Source organism: Chelonia mydas, chromosome 9 (assembly GCF_015237465.2).
Source record: "Chelonia mydas isolate rCheMyd1 chromosome 9, rCheMyd1.pri.v2, whole genome shotgun sequence".
Classification (NCBI taxonomy): Eukaryota; Metazoa; Chordata; order Testudines; family Cheloniidae; genus Chelonia; species Chelonia mydas.
The window spans coordinates 23125296-23149000 of record NC_057855.1 but is presented as its reverse complement, the minus strand read 5'-3'; the positions used below and the strand labels follow the sequence as shown (position 1 = coordinate 23149000).

Below are 23705 nucleotides of genomic sequence, written 5' to 3'. Positions count from 1 at the left end.
TTTTCTGTAACCTAAATAACTTTATCTCCAAGTTTGGCCATATCACTGCTTACCCAATAACAGATTTAAAAGTACCCATGCTTCAACAAAAAAAACTTCAAAAACTGACTTCAAAGAGAAACTGCTGAGCTACAATTCATTTGCAAATTTAACATCATCAATTTGGGCTTGAATAGGGACTGAGAGTGGCTGGCTCACTACAAAAGCAATTTTCCTTCTCTTGGTATTGACACCTCCTCATCAATTATTGGGAGTGGACTACATCCATCCACCCTGACTAAATTGGCCTTCAGCATTGATTCTCCACTTGTAAGGTAACTCCCTTCTCTTCATGTGCCAATATATACTTATGCCAGTATCTGTAATTTTCACTCCATGCATCTGAAGAAGTGGGTTTTTTACCCATGAAAGCTTATGCCCAAATAAATCTGTGGGTCTTTAAGGTGCCACCAGACTCCTCGTTGTTTTTGTGGTTACAGACTAACAGGGCTGCCCCTCTCATACTTGTTACAATTCTCTCTCTATTTAATTCTCAATTGGCTACAGTGGTGATGCCATGGCCTGTTTACAGCTTTCCTCTACCATTGTACTCCACAAATTTAATAATCCATCTTAGCCCTTAAGGGTCTAAGCAGCATTCAGAACCCTCTACTTCTTCCAACTACTTTTAACTGTTATTACTAACACTTACGTCTTCTAGACATACAAGTAACCACTGTATGATTAACAGGCCAAATTCAATCTTGATATAAGCAGGCATAGTTCCATTGAAGTTAGTGGAATTTGCCCACTTATACCAAGGCTGAGTTTGATGTCCATTTCCACTGCGGGTAGTAGATCTGCAAATGAATGCTATAGGTGATACGGTTTACAAATGTATCAGATGTGGTAAGATTTTTTTGTTTTAGATATGTTCTTTCTGCATTCTTGGAAAGGAAGTTATGAACAGGATTCATCTGCATTTTGCTGGTGATACAATCACTGGAGCTTAAGAACTATTGATAAATCATTCACCAAGTGCTTGCTTACTTGTGGAAACAGTCTTCTTACCATTTGTGGAGCTGCCAAGCGAGTTTCTGGTAGCCTCATCAGTGAGTTCAGAACCCTCAGATCACCGTCAAATCTGGTCAGAGGGCAGTAGTAAGTGATATATGATGTTTTTGTCTAACGTCTGATATATATACAGCTGCATGTGGGATCTTCTTGTTGGCCCCAGGTGTGAAGGCTAACTGCACGTTGACCCTGTCTTGTTCAGAAGGACTTCATGAGCAGCGTGGCAAATTAACATCACAGAGAAATCTGGGCAGGACAAGTGGCCCCACAACAGATGTCATTGAGCCTCAATGACAAGAGCATTCTTGAGTGGTTAAAAAGGCCTGTGTATAGTGATAGGCTTGGCTGATCTTAGCCATTCTGGCTATAGCATCATCATGACAGGTGTGTGGACGAGTGATGTTGCTTAACACAGAGAGCTTAGGTACTGGTGTAGGTCGAGCTATCCCAGTTATGATGCACATGGTTGAGTGTAGTTGTGTATCAACCAACATATTCATTGTGTTGCAGAGTAACAGAGGGCTAAACCAGATGATCGGAGAATTTGAGCGTTTGCTCGTCTAATAGAGTGCCGGCCAGTTTGCTTAGATGGTTGTTATGCATCCTCACTTTAGCTGCAGTTTTCCTCAGATGTTTAAGATATGTGAGAGCTCTATCTAGGTTAATCCGAGGTAGACTGAGTGGGATTCATGTTTCAGGCAATGTCCATTGAGAAAGATGTGGAAACTATGTGAATGAGGAAGTCACTTTTCCTCAGTTGCAAGGAAAATGTGTCAAAAATAATTTGTTTTGTCTACTTCAGGTAAACAACTTTCCCATAGTGACCAGTATTGATCAGTAAGTAACTCGGAAATCAGAGGTACGGCATATCTTCCTTACTTAGGGATAAATATTAGGTTTGTCAGTTTTATATTCGTTAATGTTTGTCTGTGTAGCAACTGAATTTTAAGATTTTGAAGTAAAGAGAGTGCAATTGTTGGAGTTTCATTAATCGCATACTTCTTCAGTTGGCTTAATACAGTTCATCAGCCCTACACTCCATGTGTTGGCACTTCTGCACATTCCCTATATTGTACTCTGAGGAGAAGGCAGGTTTGAGAGGAATACATAGATGCAGAACCACCTGCTTGAGAAGCTGAAGAGGACTTATATTGCAATAAGACTGAAGTGGTAACTGCAACTGTTGATGCATCCTTAACTTTCCTGAGCAGGGCTCTTGTTTTTTAAGATAGCTCTTCCAAACTTAGTTTGCCCTAAAGTGCCCTGAGTCATCTTTGCATTGGGTTTCTCTGACTTTCCAACAGTTGAAGTAATACAGGGAAAAGTTCCCCAGTCATCTTGATGGTCCCAGTTATAGCCTCAAACCCTTATTAACCCTGCATCTTTCTCTCTATCTCTTCTCTACCCCCTTCCTTCCTTGTTGAACTTCTTCTGCGTCCTTCTTTTTTAAGCCTGAACTTCATCTTCAGATATGAAATTCTAGAGAAATGACTAATGACCTAATCTATGGCAAAATGTTTTTTAACCATACAGTTAGTTCATCATCTGGAATTAATCCAGAAGGATGGATTTGCTTGGGCTCCAACTTCACATGTGGGTTTTCCTTAACTACAGTAGATCAGGAATACACATATTCACTGGTTAATTCAGGTTTTTGTTTTTAAACTGGCATTTAGCTGAGTTCCTCTCCACAAGGAGAAATCTAAACAGCGAGTAAGTGGCACTGCTGCCAGATAGCAAGATGAGATTCATGTGCTATTTCTAGTGTGAACTGCAGTGTTAAAGTACAGATTTGTGGTAACTACTGCCCTGAAGTGTAGACCATCACTGATAATATGACGTGTGCGGTTTGTTTTTAAGGGAACGCTATGTAAAGCTTAAATATATATGAATCTAATTGGACAGTCTAAAAAAGTCACATGACTGGAGTAAAGAAAAGTTTTACATTATTTTAGAGCAGGTCTATAGCATGGCTGTTTAATATGGTAGAGGCCTGTTAGTGTGCCTGGAAGACATTTTGGTGTTATTACGAAGTGTTTCTGTGCAAAATGTCTTTGGACTGCAGTAATTTTGTGAGAAATTTTCTATCCTAGAGCCTCTGCAAGTATAAGGAAAACATTTTAATTAATGTGTGCAGCATGTGCTATCATCTAAGGGATGTCAGTCATGTTTGTCATGAAAAACATGGCACTTAGGGGCTGTCACTCATTTGTTATGAGAGAGGGAGAAAGCTTTAAGAATGGCTATCTCTGTATTTATCAAATACAAAGATAAAACAAACTATCATTAAATATATGCAGATTGATCACACAATACATTATTTTAGTCTTCTGCTAAAAAATGTTAGGCTTGTTTTTAAAGATTTTGCACAGGAGAGAAAAACCTATGTAATTAGACTATAGCTAACCTATATCATTAACGATAAATATCAAGAAGCTGTTTGAGTCCAGTATTACCACATGCATCTGATACCAAAATTCTGTGAGTTTTTAACATGAACTACATAGATTTCCTTATCAAATTCAGAGACATTATGTTGCAATTCACATTAAGATAATTTTCAGCAATCTTGTCACTATTTGGACCTCTTGTTCCATACATCTGATCTCAAGGTTCATAATGTTACTATTAGACAAGAACCATGTGCATTATTTATAAATATTAATACACTTATGCCTTTATATGGAGCTTTCATACTGAACTTTGACTTTTTGGGAGGGTGGTGTTAAGACCTTCTGGATCCCCTTCATAGTTCTCCTGTTCTTCACACTCTCCTTCTGCTCTGGATTTCTTGAAACACTTCTTACATTTAATGCCATTATCTCAAGCCTGATACAATGATTCTAATGAAAAATTTAAGCTGAGTCTCAGTTTCAGTTGAAGCCATGTTGAAAGGAGAGGATGGGATGCTGCTGCTCTAAAACAAACCGCTCTTTTCCTTTTTAAATTAAAATTCCTTCACTGGCACAGACTGTCTTTTGGCACAATGTCTTATATCTGACCATTAGCTCATAACTCACTTCTAATACTAGATACTTTCTACTGTTTTTTTTTTAAACGATAAAAGTATCAAAGTTGAGAGGTACTATCTTCAGTGCTATTTTAATGAGTAAAATTTAGGAAAGGTCCACTGATCTAGTGCAAAATGGGACTGCAGTTCAAAAATAATTTAGGAACCTGTAGTAGAGTCTCAGAGTAACGAATTGACCGATCAATCACAAACCTCATTTGGAAGTATGTAATCAGGCAGCAGCAGAGATGGGGGGGAAAAAGCAGATATGGTATAGTACTTTTAAACGTAAACTACTAAAAAAATAAAGGGAAAGTGTAAAAAAAAGATTTGACAAGGTAAGAAAACTATTTCTGTGCTTCTTTCATGTAAACTAAGATGGTTAAAAGCAGCATTTTTCTTCTGCATAGTAAAGTTTCAAAGCTGTATTAAGTCAATGTTCAGTTGTAAACTTTTGAAAGAACAACTATAACGTTTTGTTCAGAATAACGAACAGCCTCCATTCCCAAGGTGTTTGTAACTCTGAGGTTCTACTGCATTTGCTTTTTTAAAGTCTTTAAGATTAGAAAAGGAATAAATATAACCAAACATTTTCTTTTTATTATGAATGCACTATTTATTATGAATGCACTATGAAAACACATTTTATAATGGGAGGGTATATTCAAGGGTATTACAGGATTTTTTTAAAAAATAAGAATTTAAATTTGATGTTTCTCCATTTTATAATTGCAATAAGACACCTATTCAAATATTTTAGCCTGTTAAATTATTTATCATTTAATGTTGTAAAGTGGGGAATAGCTCTATGTTTTAACAACACCCTAGGAACACTGTTGAACAGTTAGCTCAGAGGAGTCAAGAAACCTGGATTCTCTTTAAACTTTGCTGACTCATTCTGTAACCCAGGCTAAGCACATAACCTTTTTATTCCTTGTTTTCCTGGTCTGTAAAGTGGATATATTTACCTTTGTAAAATGCTCAGAGATAGTCATATGAAAAGTGCTTTTTTTTTTCATGCCAGGTCTTGTCATGTGAAAGCTGAGAAAAAAAAATGATTTAAAGCAGCCAAATAAAAGCTAAACACCAAAGTTAGTGAATAGGATCATGCAATATTTTCGTTGCTGCTGTACTGCTAGAGATTGTCAGAGGAAGCAAACATTAATGAAGAATTTCAGAAACTGAGCTTTGTCCATATTGCTGGTGGTGCACAGAGCTAAATGCAACACAGCCATACTTGCTTTTGCTGTTTAGGGAAAGCAATAGATCATAGAATCATAGAACAGGAAGGGACCTCAAGACGTCAGCTAGCCCAGTCCCCTGCACTCAAGGCAGGACTAAGTATTATCTAGACCATCCCTGAAAGGTGTTTGTCCAACCTGCTCTTAAAAATCCCCAATGATGGAGATTCTACAACCTCCCTAGGCAATTTATTCCAGTGATTAACCACTCTGACAGTTAGGAAATTTTTCCTAATGTCCAACCTAAACCTCCCTTGCTGCAATTTAAGCCCGTTGCTTCTTGTCCTGTCTTCAGAGGTTAAGAGGAACAAGTTTTCTCCTTTCTCTTTGTAACAACCTTTTATGTACTTGAAAACTGTTATCATGTCCCCTCTGTCTTCTCTTCTCCAGACTAAACAAACCCAATTTTTTCAATCTTCCCTCATAGGTCATGTTTTCTAGACCTTTAATCATTTTTGTTGCTCTTCTCTGGACTTTCTCCAATTTGTCCACATCTTTCTTGAAATGTGGCACCCAGAACTGGACACAGTACTCCAGTTGAGGCCTAATGAACGTGGAGTAGAGCAAAAGAATTACTTCTCGGGTCTTGCTTACAATACGCCTGCTAATACAACCCAGAATGTTTGCTTTTTTTGCAACAGTGTTACACTGTTGACTCATATTTAGCCTGTGATCCACTATGACCCCCAGATCCCTTTCCGCAGTACTTCTTCCTAGGCAGTCATTTCCCATCTTGTATGTGTGCAACTGATTGTTCCTTCCTAAGTGGAGTACTTGGATTTGTCCTTATTGAATTGCATCCTATTTACTTCAGACCATTTCTCCAGGTTGTCCAGATCATTTAGAATTTTAATCCTACCCTCCAAAGCACTTGCAACCCCTCCCAGCTTGGTATTGTCCGCAAACTTTATAAGTATAATCTCTATGCCATTATCTAAATCATTGATGAAGATATTGAACAGAACCGGACCCAGAACTGATCCCTGTGGGACCCCCCTCATTATGCCCTTCCAGTTTGACTGTGAACCACTGATAACTACTCTCTGGGAACGTTTTTCCAACCAGTTATGCACCCACCTTATAGTAGCTCCATCTAGGTTGCATTTCCCTAGTTTGTTTATGAGAGGGTCATGAGAGACAGTATCAAAAGCCTTACTAAAGTCAAGATATACCCCTTCCCCCCCATCCACAAGGCTTGTTACCCTGTCAAAGAAAGCTATCAGGTTGGTTTGACGTGATTTGTTCTTGACAAATCCATGCTGACAGTTATTTATCACCTTATTATCTTCTAGGTGTTTGCAAATTGATTGCTTAATTATTTGCTCCATTATCTTTCCGGGTAGAGAAGTTAAGCTGACTGGTCTGTAATTCCGCCGGTTGTCCTTATTTCCCTTTTTGTAGATGGACACTATATTTGCCCTTTTTCAGTCTTCTGGAATGTGTCCCATCTTCCGTGACTTTTCAGTGATAATTGCTAATGGCTCAGATGTCTCCTCAGTTAGCTCCTTGAGTATTCTAGGATGCATTTCTTCAGGCCCTAGTGATTTGAAGACACCTAACTTATCTAAGTAATTTGTGACTTGTTCTTTCCCTATTTTAGACTCAGATCCTACCTCATTTTCGCTGGCATTCACTATGTTAGACGTCCAATCGCCACCAACCTTCTTGGTGAAAACCGAAACAAAGAAGTCATTAAGCACCTCTGCTATTTCCACATTTTCTGTTATTGGCTTCCCCCCTCGTTGAGTAATGGGCCTACTCTGTCCTTGGTCTTCCTCTTGCTTCTAATGTTTTTGTAGAATTTTTTTTGTTTCCTTTTATGTCCCTAGCTAGTTTGATCTCGTTTTGTGCCTTGGCTTTTCTAATTTTGTCCCTACATACTTGTGTAGTTTGTTTATATTCATCCTTTGTAATTTGACCGAGTTTCTACTTTTTGTAGGACTCTTTTTTGAGTTTGAGATCATTTAAGATCTCCTGGTTAAGCCAGGGTGGTCTCTTGCCATACTTCCTATCTTTGCTAGGCAGTGGGATAGTTTGCTCTTGTGCCCTTAATAAAGTCTCTGAAAAACTGCCAACGGTCTTCAGTTGTTTTTCCCCTTAGACCTGCTTCCCATGGGATTTTACCTATCAACTCTCTGAGTTTGCTAAAGTCTGCCATCTTGAAATCCATTGTCTTTATTCTGCTGTTCTCCATCCTACCATTCCTTATAATCATGAACTCTACCCTTTCATGATCACTTTCACCCAAGTTGCCTTCCACTTTCAAATTCTCAACCAGTTCTTCCCTATTTGTCAAAATCAAATCTAGAACAGCCTCACCACAGTAGATGTTTGCTAAAAGGTAGATGACAAAACTAGAAAGGAAGTAAAGTTACAAGATTCTAAATGGGCATTAAAAACCAAAGAGTGAAGTGGGCTGGTTTGCAGCAGCTCAGGGAACCAGTACATTTCCCTTAATCTCAGCTTTCGTTGAACCGAAGTGTTCATTTACTTTTCCCCCTGCTTTTATTTATGTTTTAAAGTATCTGTAGACTTTGTGGTTGCAGAGATTAACTTTTGAAATATGAACTGGATATAAGCCAATTCTGATAAATTGGCCTGAGTCTGCAGATATTTTGAAACAATAGTTCTGTAAAATGTGAAACTTTATCCTATTGGAGGTACTAATTAACATAGTTTAACTGATTAAAGTATTCAGGAAAGAAGGCTTTATTGTGAGGGTATTCATAATATGAGTGGCATCTCATTGAGAAGACATAATTATTTGTATTATTGTAGGGCCCAGGATCCCCAGTCAAGGACCAGGACCACATTGTGCTAGGCGCTGTACACACAATCCCTGCCTGCCCCAAAATGTTTACAATCTAAGTGGTTGGAGCTTTACTTGAGAGAGCATCCTTGTTTATTTTCTAGTTTGATCCTTGTCTAAAAACCATGAAGAATAATATAATGTTTAAAACTATAAATACCTGCCCCTGTATCTTGTAATAAAGTTGTCTGTACATTAATATCATAATCTGTTTTAAGTACATTGGGCTACGAACAATTTAATCTAGAAGATAAAACTTTTAGTGAAGTACTGTCCAGTTGTGTTGTCATCAAAATACTTATCCCATCATGGAAGAAATATAATATAAGCTAGCTGTAATTTCTGTTTAAATTCTGTCTTCAATAATAGCTTGTCAAGGTTCCTTCCCCACTCTGAACTCTAGGGTACAGAAGTGGGGACCTGCATGAAAAACCCCTAAGCTTATTTTTACCAGCTTAGGTTAAAACTTCCCCAAGGTACAAACTATTTTACCTTTTGTCCCTGGACTTTATTGCTGCCACTACCAAGCGTCTAACAAATATAACAGGGAAAGAGCCCACTTGGAAACTTCTTTCCCCCCCCAGTATCCTCCCAAGCCCTACACCCCCTTTCCTGGGGAAGGCTTGATTAAAAAAAATCCTCACCCAATTTGCATAGGTGAACACAGACCCAAACCCTTGGATCTTAAGAACAATGAAAAAGCAATCAGGTTCTTAAAAGAAGAATTTTAATTAAAGAAAAAGTAAAAGAATCACCTCTGTAAAATCAGGATGGTAAATACCTTATAGGGTAATCAGATTCAAAACATAGAGAATCCCTCTAGGCAAAACCTTAAGTTACAAAAAGACACAAAAACAGGAATATATATTCCATTCAGCACAACTTATTTTATCAGCCATTTAAACAAAACAGAATCTAACACATATCTAACTAGATTGCTTACTGACTTTTTACAGGAGTTCTGACCTGCATTCCTGCTCTGTTCCCAGCAAAAACAACACACAGACAGAGAGAACCCTTTGTCATCCCCCCCACCCCCCCCCCCGCACCCAGCTTTGAAAGTATCTTGTCTCCTCATTGGTCATTTTGGTCAGGTGCCAGCGAGGTTGTCTTAGCTTCTTAACTCTTTACAGGTTTCTCTGGCCAGGAGGGATTTAAAGGTGGTTAGCCTTCCCTTTATATTTATGACATAGCTTCATAGTCCCATTGGTGCTCTGCGTGTGTCTGTGCTACAGTGCTTTGAGAACCAGCTAAAAAGCAGCAGTCTAAGCAAAAGTCCCTCTCATGTATCTGGATGTTTGGGTCTAAGTTTTTAAAAGGGCCAGGGGAGTCAAATACCATAATTCATTTATTTTTTGTAGTTACTTATTAAGCCTCCGAACAGGCCTGTGAGGTGGTTAAGTGTTATCTTCTTTATACAGATTAGTTCTTCTCAACCTCAGAGAAGTGACCCAAATGGTCATATAGCAAATTAATTACAAGAATGGAACTAGTAACTTCCAGTCTAATGTTCTAATCATTAAATTACATCCCCTTCTGTAAAATAAAAAGATAGCAGTTTAGTGCATGTACTCTCTCCTTTTGACTAGTCAACTTCTTCTCCAGCCCAGTGTTCACTTAACCAATTTATACCTTCACTGTGGTCTCTCACTACCACAGCAGTGTCCCCAGGACTAATTCCCCCCTACTAATACCAGTGAAGAATACATATGAGATGTCAGCAAATTCTCCTTGATTTATATTACTTTCTCACTCTACTTTAATATTTTAAGTGTAAAATCAGGACTAATTCTCAAATTTACTTGATATCATCTGTATTAATTTCAATATTAACACACTGTTGTCAGTATATATTTAACATAGTAAGCATTGTTTTTTGTAAATAACAGATTTATCTACGTAAAATGTTTAATAGTAGTTGTAAACTACAGTTCTGAATATACTGATAATTCCAGCCTACTGAGCTGAACCAGTGGATCATGGAGATGTAGGAGTGTGAAGTATATTCTCTTACCTTTGTGACTGCTCCAGTAGGGCAGCTGGGATCCTGACTGTTGACTGTTTCTTGTTTGCTTTCCTATCTTTTGCCTCTGAGTTGCAGGGTGTGGAAGAACAGAAAGCATAGTTGAACTGCTTGCTGACATGTACAACTGAGTTCTTCATCTTGGCGTCTCATAGTTTCCCAAAAAGACTAGGAATCACCAGTGTAAAACATTTAAAAGCAGATGAAGCAATATGGTTTCTCAGTCTATTGATGACATGTTCAAAAGTTTAGTAAGACATGCTTTGGGCAATTTTGTGTGAGAATTTGTCATGAAACATTTCTTGGTGTTTCATATATAACATTTCTGATATGTGACAAGTTTACAGCTGAGAAAAATCAAATTTATGAGGAATACTATGTGCCTTACTGTCATTGACTCTTCAGTATAATGTGGTATTTTAAATTATATGCCAAAGCAAGACAATCATGTTTGTTAGCATTTATTTTATTTTTAATCCAAAAAAGCTCATAATGTTCTTCTAGTAAATTAACAAGAATAAAATTAATGTATCAAACAAATCTTTTGCATATTCTGTATAATTTTTTGTGGCAATTAATGCTCCAAAATCTAATTGCATGATATTAATTGTAACAAAGAATTAGTTATATTGTAATGCAAAGTAGCTCTGTTTCTTTTCCTTCATAAATTTGCTTGTCAAGAATAATTTGTAAGTTATGCTGACAAACATTTTCACTTTTTTGTCTATATAATTCATTATTTTTTCCCATTGGAATAACCACATTTGTTTTTCTTTTATATTCAACTTCAGTTTCAATATGTGGAATATGGAATAAGTTTGAGTATTATTTTCTGGAACTTAATGGTTCTGTGCTCTGTTCAGTGCATGATATCAGTGTCCTGCATGGGTAGGGCCCTACCAAATTTATGGACAGTGAAATCTGGTCTCTCCCTGTGAGATCTGTTTTTTTCTGTGCTTTTACCCTATACTATACAGATTTCATGGGGGAGAACAGCATTTCTCAAATTGGGGGTCCTGACCCAAAAGGGAGTTGCGGGGGGGGGGTGTCACATGGTTATTTTAGGGGGTTCATGGTATTGCCACCCTTACTTGTGCACTGCCTTCCAGAGCTGGGTGGCCGGAGTGCAGCGGCTGTTGACTGGGCACTCAGCTCTGAAGGCAGCACCGTTCCAGCAGCAGCACAGAAGTAAAGGTGGCAATACCATATCATGCCATCCTTGCTTCTCCGCTGCTGCTGGCGGCAGCTCTGCCTTCAGAGCGGAGCTCCCGGCCAGTAGCCACCACGCTCCAGCTGCCCAGCTCTGAAGGTAGTGCCGCCGCCAGCAGCAGCACAGAAGTAAAGATAGCAGTACTGCAATCCCCTCTACAAGAACCTTGCAAACCTCCCAACCCCCCAGCTTCTTTTTGGGTCAGGACCCCTACAATTACAACATTGTGAAATTTCAGATTTAAAGAGCTAAACTCATGAAATTTACTATTTTTAAAATCCGATGACCATGAAATTGACCAAAATGCACCGTGAATTTTGTAGGGCCCTATGCATGGGTTTAGGTCAGTGTAAAGATGAATAGTTAGGTCTGTTCATTTCAGTTATATCAGTTGTGTTTTCTACCTCCCACATGATGCTGTTGCTGTTAAATCACCATACACATACAAACATGTATTAAATTAACATTAAGAAGCAATAATAAAATCAAATAAAACTTTAAATACATCATAAGCAGGAAGCCTGCCAAACAGTCAGTGGGGCCACTGGAGGATCAAGGTGCTAAAGGAGCTCTCAAGGAAGACAAGGCCATTGCAGAGAAGATAAGTGAATTCTTTGCATTGGTTCTCACTGCAGAGGATGAGAGAGGGATTCCCACACCTCAGCCATTCTTTCTAGGTGAAAAATCTGAGGAACTGCCCCAGACTGAGGTGTCAATAGAGGACCAGGACAAGGACCAGATGGTATTCACCCGAGAGTTCTGAAGGAATTCAAATATGAAATTGCCTACATAACTGTGGTATGTAACCTATTGCATAAATCAGTCTCTGTACCAGACTACTGGCAGATAGCTGATGTGACACTGATTTCTGAAAAAGGCTTCAGAGGCAATTCTGGCAATTACAGGTGTTAAGTCTAACTTCAGTACCAGGCAAATTGGTTGAAACTATAGTCAAGAATTATCAGACACATAGATGAATACAGTATGTTGGGGAAGAGTAAACACAGTTTTTGTAAAAGGAGATCATGCCTCACCATTCTATTAAAATTCTTTGAGAGGGTCAACAAACATGAAATTCAGGAACCTGAATTGGTGGATTATTGATACAAAAGACAATAAATTGCTTCATTGACTAGTACTCAAAGGCCAATAGAAGATAAAAAATTCCATTAAAATTCTGGAGAAGAAAACCAAACCATTTTGAATAATGACCTTTTTCAGTGTTTGGTGATAATTTAAAAAAAAAAATTTAAAGCAGGAAGGAAAAGTTAATTATTACATGTATAAACAACTTTCCATATGGTCTTCACAAAAATTCTTCATTTAGGATACTTGTTTTACTAATGATGGAAAACAGACTATGGCCATTTAGATATCTTTGGAGGAATTATATCTGGCATACTGGACTAACTGAAGGTAGTTTCTGAAAGTATCATAACCTAAGAAGAGGGACATTAAAGTATTCTATGCTGATAGATGAGTTACACTCAGATTGGAATATTCTATGTTAGAACTATAACGAAATATTTTCAAATTAAAATCACTATTCTTTTTTAATCCTTAGTTGATGTATATATGCATGATTTGTAAGACTTAAATATTGTGATAAATATATTGAAAAATGATATTATCAAGTTATATAATATTTGTATTAAGGACACACTTGAAAGATGACACTCACAATCACGTTTAAATTGACAAGACTATTGATATAAAACATGGAGAATATATCTTGGCATAAGGGACAGAAAGCCCAGGTAGTTGTGAAAAGGGGAAACACTTGGTATACCTTTTCCAGCTTCCCCACTTTTTCTAAGCATCCGTGCCTTGACATCAGGGAGACGTGGAGCATTAAAACTATCCATGTTCATATGAACCATACTGATATTAGCTACATCACCAACTCTTGCTCAGAAAGTCTGAGGGTCTTGCGGACCAAACCCCATTAGTCTATGATGGTTGAGTTGATGAACTGTCAAGTGCCTTTACAACTTTTCCCTTTCCTGTTTATACATTTCTTGTCTTGTATTACTTTCTTCCTGCCCCTCGACTCTGCAAACAAAGCTAGTCTCAACTACCTGCTTTGCCCACAAGCATCTTTGCACTTTGTTCCATGCTATTCTTTACACATGGACTCTTATTGTGAACTTATCTGTAAGCCTGCTACCCTCTTCTCCTTTGAATCCCTTTCCAAGACTCAACTCTGCCATAATAGCTACCAAAAATCTGGCAACAAAAGATGGTGAGGTTTTGGGGTGGTGAGAAATTGTGGGAGGGACAAGTTAGCCACCCATATGAATGAGTGTGGGAATCTGATACTGAGCCTTGAGAGCTATCGTTGCTCTGCATAGACGCTGCAACAGTGCAGTGGACTTCACCACCACATGCCTTGCTCCTGCATTCTTGTGGTATGATGCTGCAATGATTGTGTTCAACTTTCAACTGACCCAAGGCGTTCCACTTAGTTCTGTGGGGGAAGAGGCTGGTGCTAAAGTTGGCACTATCAATCAGTGAAAAGTTTCCTTCTTTCAGACTATGGTGCTATACAAACTGGTGCCAAAGTGAGCAGATTCCTTTATTTGAGGCATCAAGACCTGCTAGGCTCCTGAATGGAACTTTTCTGACCCTGATAACTTTTGTGAGAAGTGAAGTAATTCGGGGTGGCTGGCAGATAACTGCGTCCTGTTGCATAGTGAACTCTCCTAACTCACAAAGAATATATTCAACCAGTTCTGTTGCATGGGGAGTTGTTGTATGGGGAGAGTGCCTGACATGGGTGGAAGTCATTTTTGGAGTCCTTGAGTCTTAATGGAGAGGCTGCAGTGGGAAGGTGTAGTGGTAGCCTCCTTTGTTGCTGGCTGTTTGGTGGAGGCAGTGGATGTTCTTGTGAGTCTGGCCATTAAAGATTGGTGGGATGGTCATTCACACCAATCTGTACTTGAAAAGACCTATGGAGATGCTGTGACTCCAGACATTGGCACCTCTCCTTGCTGAAGATAATGGATGTGCCATCAGTATGTTGCTCAAACACTTTACTGGTTATAGAATTGGTACTGTTGCTATATAAGGCACAAACTGAGATTAAATCTTGTGAGGGACATAAAGAGTAACAAGAAAACATTTTACAAATACATTAGACGTAAGAAGACGATGAAGAACAGGGTAGGCCCAATGAGGAGGGAAAGACCATAACAAATGCAGCAATGGCCGAAGTGTTAAATGCCTTTTTTTTGTTTGTTTTCACCAAAAAGGTCACCAATCTTAGACTTGTTTTGGCCAGTACTCAGACTGGCCAAAACAATAACATATTGTAGGGACACAGTCCTACAGAGATAGAGATGGGATGGATGACTTAATCCATTGGTGGTCCATGGAGCTACATCTGTCCCTGTGAATCGTGTGTCCTTTTTCAAGCCATGACACTTCTTACTATTGTAGTCTAGACTAGGAATCTCTCAATGTTTCCAGAGGCTTTTTGACATGCAACAGACAATGAGTACCTTCCGAAACTTGGGTAACTGCTTAATGATAAATGTGTTTTTTGTGTAAATTGAACTGTGATCAGAATGGCAGGTGACACCAAAATTAGAGGGGTAGCAAGTACATGGGACACAATAAAATTGTTAGGTCCCCTGGAATGATTAGCAGAGTGGTTGACACTGGCAATGGAAGGACATTTGTCCCCCTTTGGTATGAAAGAACATCTATGGAGAGGAACTAAACAGAACAGACACAAAATGGGGTATGTAACCACAAGCTATACTAGTCATATTAAAGTACATTTTTCATTGGTCCTAATGCTACTTTTTTATGAAACCAGGCACTAGAGTTGCCACACGGAATGGCTGAATTTGAATGGTTGAAAAGGAGTGATGCATGAGCACCTCAGTATTTAGACTCATTAACTCAATCTTTTCTATGAATAACTTCTTTGGTTCTGTCCTACCACATGTTCATACTCTCACCCAGATCTTGAGAACTTAGCTCATAACTGAATTTAGCTTCAACATTACCTTTAAGATGATGGGACTTGTTGACGCAATGACAAAAATAAAGGGGATAATCCACCGTTGGGAATGTAAATACAGAAGTAAATTAAGTGGTGTGTAATGGTTTCTACCAGACTTAAATTTAGTGTGTGTTTGTATATGAAATAATACATAACATGCAAATGTATACAAAAATTTGTTTTAATAATACTACAGTTTATTGTAAATCTTATCTTTCTTTTCAGTCTCTTGCTGAACAGGCCAAAGCTAGATTGCAGTTGGTTCTTGAGGCAGCTGGTAAGTGATGCTACATAAATATGTAATAGAAAGTAATAATTTTACTGCATTGTTTATAATATCACTAAAGTGAAACCTGTGTCCCAGTTGATTTTGTCCCCCACACTTTGGCAAATATTGAGTCTTTTCCCCACCTTCTCCCATCAAACCAGTGTGGCTGTTCTCATTTGTATACCATCGTTGATAGTGTCTAAATTGTTCTGGGACATGGAAATCAATGTGTGTTAGTTATCTGCTGCAGAAGAACTAGCATGTGAATTTCAAATGTGTTTGCTGTCATTGTTCTGGTTTTTGTTTGTTTTATGGGTTGCAGAAAAAGTGTGTGTGTGGTGGGGGATTCTGTAAAAACCTTCTTTAAAGAGGTGAAGATTCTAGGCCTGTGCCCTGTTAAAGGTTCTCTTACTTTCTGCAGCAGCACATTGTCCCAGACATGCAAGAAGAAAGATAAGACACAAGGAATGAGATTTAATTAGGCCACAGCTTTAGTAACTTAACTGATCTGTGAGCTATCCAGCAATACCTTGTACAGTGCAATCTGTTCAATGCGCTGGAGGACAGCTGTTATTCCTCCACACCTTGTCCTATTATGGTAACTCCTACAGCCGTTCTCATGTATGAGGGTTAAGGGGCAGAGGAAAAGGGGTTGTCTCCTCACTGTACCAGACATTAGGTACACCAACACGGTTCTTCAGTTGCTTTGGAGGATGCCCTCCCCCCCAAGTCCACTTCCAGTTCTGGCTTATCAGGGAACTGGACCCCTGTTGAATGAGTATCTGTGCTGGACACCTGCCACCAGAGGCACCAGCGGTTAGCTTGGCTGATTTCGCCCCAGCCCTGCCAGATTCCCAGGTTATTAACCATTCCATTAGAAAGGTATATTATTTCTTCCTTGAATAACTCTAGTGTTGGTTATACAATTTTGCGATGGGCAATCATCAACCTTTCTGACTCCCATAATTTAGCCACTTGTCAATTTACCTCTCTCGTGCCCTTGTCCACCTGTGAAATCCTTGCAGCTCCCCTGCCAAACCCTCTGCTGTGGCATCTCATGCCAATTATAGTTACCCTGACTCGACTCCTAAACTCTGTCCTATCCCTTTACTGAATCACCACATTATTTCCCTCTAGCTGCACACTGATCCATTCATGTGGCCCCTCCCTGACCAATGAACATATAAGAGGGCATCCGCTGACCTCAGAATGTGTTCCTCTAACCAACTCAGAGTTGCTGCTGGTCCAGCACATAATGACTCCCTGACCATAGAGAAGGGGTTTATATGTCCTCCTTCTGTTGCTCAGAAGACAATAGACTTCTACAGAACTCCTGACTCCCCAGATACACACCTATCTCTCCACCCCTGACCACAAGAAGCTGGCTCTTGCGAGGGGGGAAAGGACAGGAACCCCCTACTGCTTCTGAGACTGTGGGGATGCATTTCTCAATGCTATTTTAATACTTGAAAATGTTACTTTTGCCTACTGGTTTTGCCCTTTTATGCTTGGCAAATAGGGTCTTATATTTCTTCTATTCAGAAGTCAACATGGCTATCTCTACTAAGAGCAATGCCTTTAATGAATTAAAATTGTATTTAATATCTTGGATTAGGAGGGATGACAAAGGCAAGAGGTGTCAGCAGTTGATGGATTAGTTCTGAGTCTGTGGATGGGAACTCCTGAGGGTAGTAGTCAGAGCACTGGGGGTTGTATGATGGCTGTACGCTTGAAAGACTATACAGTCATTATGCAGATCAGTCCTTCCTAGTCAATAATAGCATAGGAAATTCCATAACAGAAAAGTGCACGAACAGTCCTGAGGCTGTTACTGTACAGTACCCCAGGGCTCTGACTCAGGCAATTCTGTTTCAGTATCCTCATGGACAATGTGGGACCTCGGACACGTGTGAGACAATTAGAGAATATTAAATTGTTAATTAGTGAATATTTTAAATACTATATCTATGGGTAAGAGCCCATTTTACTTGGGTACAAATTCAGGTGGTGAACAGTATAGGGGGACCAGTTATGGTGTTGCAGCCTGAAAATTAAAGAGTTCTCAGTGGAGCTTTGTAAGCAGCTCTTTAACATAATTATAAACAATGCAACTATTTCTAGATTTAATAAGATACCTTATTTCAATTAAATCAACAATTGGTATCAATGATTTTGTAGTACAGATGCAAATAATATAGAAAAAATATGTAAACATTAGTAAATATGCACAAATTACTCTGCTTTGAAATATTTGTTTTGTATGCCATTTTGTTTTAAGCACAAGCATATATGTTTGTTAAAAGCATAAGATCAAATTTTCAAAGTGGCCACTGGATTTGGGTTCCCCAGTTTTTTGGTGCCCAGCTCAATACCTGTGTTTTGGCTGTCAGACATGCTGATCACCTGCAGCTGTACTTCTGTAAAACAAGTACTAGGTGTCTGAAGTTGGGCATCCAGAGGCTACTTTGGAAATTTTTTGCCTAGGATTTTATTTTTTTGCAGAAGAGTGTTGGTGAATATTTTCATTGGCATTTGTTTAATAATTTCAGTGAATCGAATGTTGTTCATAGGTGTTTTCCTTGATTTCTTCAGCATTTATGTAGTGTACTCAAAAAGGGCTAGACCATTCATCTGTAATCATATTTGCAATTTTACTGCAGTCCTATTTAGTTCCTAGACCTTACACTTTTTGTTTTTTTCCATATACAACTTTTTGTTGTTTTTAATGCACAAAAATAGGAGAACTTTCAGAATTCCTTACAAATGTTATCAGTAAGTATGGGTGCTGTGCAATCATTTCAGATCTTCAATTTTAATTTGTATTCTCCTGTTTCATAGATTTAATTGTAAAATATACTTTACAAGTAAGCCGTCTTTTTTCTTCTTCCTTTTGGGGACCTTTTTTTCTAAAGGGAAGTACTTCTTTTGATATTTCCAGCAAATATTCACATTTTTCAATAATGCAACTAGCACCTTATATTTCATAGTTTCAAATGTATGCATTGTTCTCCATATCTTTTAATATGTCTTTGAAGCATATAATTAAAAAATAGATGTGACAGCACAGACCTCAAAAAGTACAATTTGTTTATACTACTCACAGCTGTCACACCTCATTTTTTAATTTAACACCTTGAAAATGTATTAACAATACCATGAGTTGTATATCATCATGACCTGGGTCCTGTGAATTTCAAGAGACATTTAAAATGGTTCTGACACTTTATAATTTTAAAAATTCACAGCTGGTCACTGAAGTTTAAATTGGAGGTGCAAATTGCTCATGGATGACTTGAGAGAGGTTTAATGTATTCGTTTATCTTAATTTGAAATGTAGGGAAAATCCCCTTTCCTGTCTGTATTTTAATGCTGAAAATGGAAAATAAAAAAAAACCCTATAAAACCCAACTCTGTTGTTTGTTCTTGGTCAATTAAGAATGAAGTTGACAACATTGTTGTGAGAAGGGTGCGGAGAAAGGCTAATGACTTTTTCATTCATTCTTTTTTTTTTGTTTAAAGCAAAATGAGAACTTTTTACCATTATATCATTTATATGAAGTCCTTCTGTTCCAGAATTTTACCAAGCAATATTTTTCAATACAGCTATTATGGCCCTCATTGCTGTAATGTGATACTCTGTTTTGAGAGAGTTGTTTTCAATACTGAAAATACAACTAGTTCAACTTTTGAGAATAATAACCTGGGGGCCAGGTACTAGTCCAGGGTTCAGCAGTACTTGTATATTGCAGTATTACTGTAGTTTGTGTTATAGTTTGTCACATCACTTTTTATAAATTATCTAGCTTTGTAATATTTGTAGTGCATTGAAAACTGTCCACACATTTTTTAAAAATAGACATTTTGTTGCCTTTTCAAGGATTTGACAATCCATGTGTTTGCCAAAGTTGTTCAACAACAGTTGTTTCAGTATAATGTCAATACTTATAGTAGGCTATATCTGAATATGGTGTAGCTTTAAAACTTAAGTTTGGTGACAATAAACAAAAATGATCTTGTCTTTTATACGCTACAGTAACTCCTCACTTAACATTGTAGTTATGTTCTTGAAAAATGTGACTTTAAGTGAAACGATGTTAAGCGAATCCAATTTCCCCATAAGAAATCATATAAATAGGAGGGTTAGGTTCCAGGGAAAATTTTTTTGCCAGACAAAAGACATTATGTACATATAGAGAATTCATTTTAAACAATTTTAAACATCAGCCATGATGATTGTGAAGCATGGTTGAGGTGGTGGAGTCAGAGGGTGAAAGACGGTGGATCGTTTAGCTGCTCCTCTCGCTGTTCTTTCCAAAGTGCTCTGTGTGTGTGTGTGTGCGTGCATGCGCGCGCTCGCCCCCACGCCACCCCCTCACCCCGAGCAGGCTGTGTCCTCACTCCTCCCTTACCCGCCAGAGCCTCCTGAATGCCGTGAAACAGCTGATTGCTGCAGGTGGAAGGCACGGTGAAGGAGGGGGGAGTTGCTGATCCAGCTGCTGGCGGGCATGGAGGAGAGCTGATAGGGCGGCTGCCGGCCCACCCTGGTTCCAAGCCCCCACATCCAAACAACGTTATAAGCAAACATTGTGCACCTTTAAATGAGTATGTTCTCTAATAGATCAGCAACGTAACAACGTTAACCGGGATGATGTTAAGTGAGGAGTTACTGTATATAGATATTCCAGATCAGTTTAGATTCTTCAGAAAAAATAGTTTCATTACTATATTTACCTTCTTTGTGCTAACCCATAGACTTACTGATTTAACCACCGTGAACATTCTGTGTAATTTAATGTATACACTTATCAACATCAACAGTACAATAATACATTAAGCTACAAATTTAAGCTGAAAGACTGAATTAGAACATACTGTATATGTGCAGCCAAGTTGAGCTAGTGTTGCCATTGCATTTAATTTCATTTTGAGAAAAAGAAATGGCTTCCAGTTAATAAAGTTGGCATTTAAACTGTCCCACTTGAGATTTTGAGGTTAATCCTTCATCAGGGTTGTTTTCACTAAAAATTAAATTATACTAGAACATGATCTTGAGGACTTAGGTGTACATACATATAAAACACAAAGTTGCAGTGGTGATAGGTTAACCAGCAGGACTGACCCACCACCAGCTGACATCATGTTAAACACTGCATACCCTTGTCTATACTAACTGCAGTCTTGGTTAACATAACTCCTCATGGTCAAGTTCTGCTACAGCCCAATTTTCTAGTGAAGGCAAGCCCAGTGAAGTGGATGACTTGGACGAGGAGTGAGTTTTCACTTTTATTGCTGCTACTTGGAGAGTTCTTTCTCCAAATCTAGATTAATAGTACAGCAACACATCTGCTTGCATTGGGATGGCTATATTGTTTTAATGGAAAAAGACATACATAATTTTTATGAAAGTTTAAAATTAGCAAAGAAATTGCAGAGACTCTAAAGTTGTTGACTCAATGATTATTTATGCAACATACCATAAATATCACTTTTGAGGAGTTCCAGATTCATTTAGGCATTTCATCTGGGCTATTTCAGTAACAGCCCTTTTACCTGAAGGCAAGGCTGAGAAGATGAAAATCTTTACGATGAGATCTCATTAACAATTTAGAAATGGTGACTGCTGACCATGGTCAGGAGTAATTTTTAATTGTTTATACCTTTTTGTTTTAAAACTTACCTCTAAACCAAGGAAATGGTATGATATCAGTGAGGACTGTTCCATATCAAGTTTAAAATTTTAGTGCTTTTTTCTTTCCTGAAGTTTGATACAGAAAAGTGTGTGTGTGTGTATGTATGTATGTATGTATGTGTGAAAATACATTATATATATATATGCACACATATATGTATTTGCAAAGGAAAAAGGGTCTTTTCACTTTTTCAAAGTTCAAAACTTTTAAAAAGATTTTGCTCAAAAAAAAAAAAAAAAAAGCAGAGAGAGAAATTAGCTTTGGGCATAGGCCAAACACAGAAAATGTCAACCCAAAAGGTGAATATTATTTTGTAAAGTTGATTAGTGTGAAAATGGGGATTGTAATAGATACTGGTTTGCTGTCTTTTTTTACTATAATGGCTGATTATGCCTAACCTATAGTTCTCAGGCTGTATTTTATTCACGTCAACCTGAGTTCCAAGAAAAGATCGGAGTTAGGCTAGTAAAAAAGGATTTAATGCTAAATTCATGCCAATTACTAGAAAGACACAACTGTGTTTTAATTAACTACTGACAGTAATCCTTAGAGGCACTTTCACACTAGAGGGAACTTTAAAAAGAACATTCCATACAAAAAGTTTACATAGCCTCTAATGTACCATATTCCTTTTTCTGTTGTTTCAGGTAAAGTATTTGTGTTTAAGGGTTTTAAGACTTAAGACTTTTTCTCTTCACAATCTGGAGGATTTTGCTTGATCCTTCATTGAAGTCATAATATTTTATTTGGCATGGAAAATTGTAATGTACAAGTTTAGAAATTTGACATCCTGCGGAATTAAACAGGAGAAGGAAGCTGAAATGTTGAAATACAATAATATTTAGTATCTACAGCATACAAGGCTTGAAAGCTCTTTACAAATGTTAATGATTTCTAATCCCATACAAATGATATGACCAAAGTTTACCAACTTTGATGCCTAAGGTAAGCTGCATACAAAATTTTTTTAAGAACTGAGGAGTTTGCACAACTTCAGTGGGAATTGTGGGTGTTCAGCATTTCTGAAAAATCCATGTTTAGTGCCTAACTTTAGGCATCTAGTTTGAAATTTTTGATTTGTATTCTTTAAAGTAAAAATGTAGTAAAAGGGTGATGAAAAGACATGGAGTTAATTTTCACTGATATTTGGAAGTTTTCTTCTGACTTATTTCTTCTGAGTTATTGCCATGTGTGGGTTGTCTGACTAAATGTTTAATAATTACCTACATTAGCCATAACATTCATTTTTAAAACCTTTATAGTGAGATATCGCCTACAAGAAATCTTTGTATTCTAAAATTTTGTTGGTTTCCCATACGGTTCACGCTAAATCAATCTCGTTTCTCTGTCAGTATAGATTAATGAGTCCGTATCTGTGTTCTGAGTAAACCAGGCAGTAGCTGTAGTCACTTAAGTACTCTACATTAATGGTTTTAAGAAACTAATTTGGGTTTATAAAAACTGTTCCTCAGTAGAGATTATTGGTCACAGCTATACATTTATATTTGTGTGACTTTTATTTACTTATCTATCTTAATATTGAAATAGAAGAAAGCCTTTTTAGCGTAGTCTAACAATATGACAGCAACTTACCATGTTTGAGCAGATGTTAAGCAGGCAGTAGTTGAATGTTAATTTTGAGAGGGTGGTATGTTTAAGCCTATCTGAAGTATGTTGCATGTGGGCTTTCCAGACTTAGTTACAATGCTGTGTCTCTTGGGAGAATTTTAAAGCTAAACCTCTTTCTTTTTGTCACTCTATATGGACTCTCTCAAGTCAGTATAAAGCAGATCATCCCTAGGCTAAAGCTCTTCAGCTTTTGTTATTGGGCTCTGTAGACCTGTAATTAGGCCTCCTGGCAGGCCTTGCAGGCCAGTTAATGGTCATATGGAGTTTCTATGAGGCAGACTGGCTTTGTATAAATCCTTCGTAGGAATACGTTTATGGGTCACTTCCTACCAGGACCATGCTTTGTCCATGTGCCCCATGGGCTGACAGGGAGCAGGTTCCCTTGACCATGGACAGCTCAGTTTGCTACTCACAATCTACTCAGCTAATCCCCAGTGTAAACAGAGGATTTAGCAGAGCTTCTGTCACTTACAGTTGCCAAACCACTTGGGTGTCTGTGATTTCTTTCCCAGACTTCATTACTGAAAGAGAAGAGTATAAGGTTTAGCCTTGTTTGTATCTTAAATATGCACTATTTCTTTTCAGTAGTTTTAAGAAAAACATTTCAAGGTGTTAGAATATATAGTCTTACTAAAGAACACTGAAATAAGATTAAAACAAATTGCAATCTGATAGGTTGTGCTATAAAAAATTTGTATAAGGCACCCATGTTTTTTCATAAAATGTAAAATATGGATGGATGCTTTTAATGTAAATATACTGA

At 37.9% G+C, this 23705-nt stretch overlaps 1 protein-coding gene across 2 annotated transcripts in view; it reads left to right on the top strand.

Moving 5' to 3' along the window:
* The window catches only part of RSRC1 (arginine and serine rich coiled-coil 1), a 348720-nt gene that overhangs the window by 160499 nt on the left and 164516 nt on the right, over nt 1-23705 (top strand). For both annotated transcript variants that reach the window (XM_037908129.2, XM_037908127.2), the window contains one exon: nt 15581-15632. In XM_037908129.2, coding sequence (XP_037764057.1) covers nt 15581-15632 — 52 coding nt within the window. The remainder of the gene's footprint in view (nt 1-15580; nt 15633-23705) is intronic.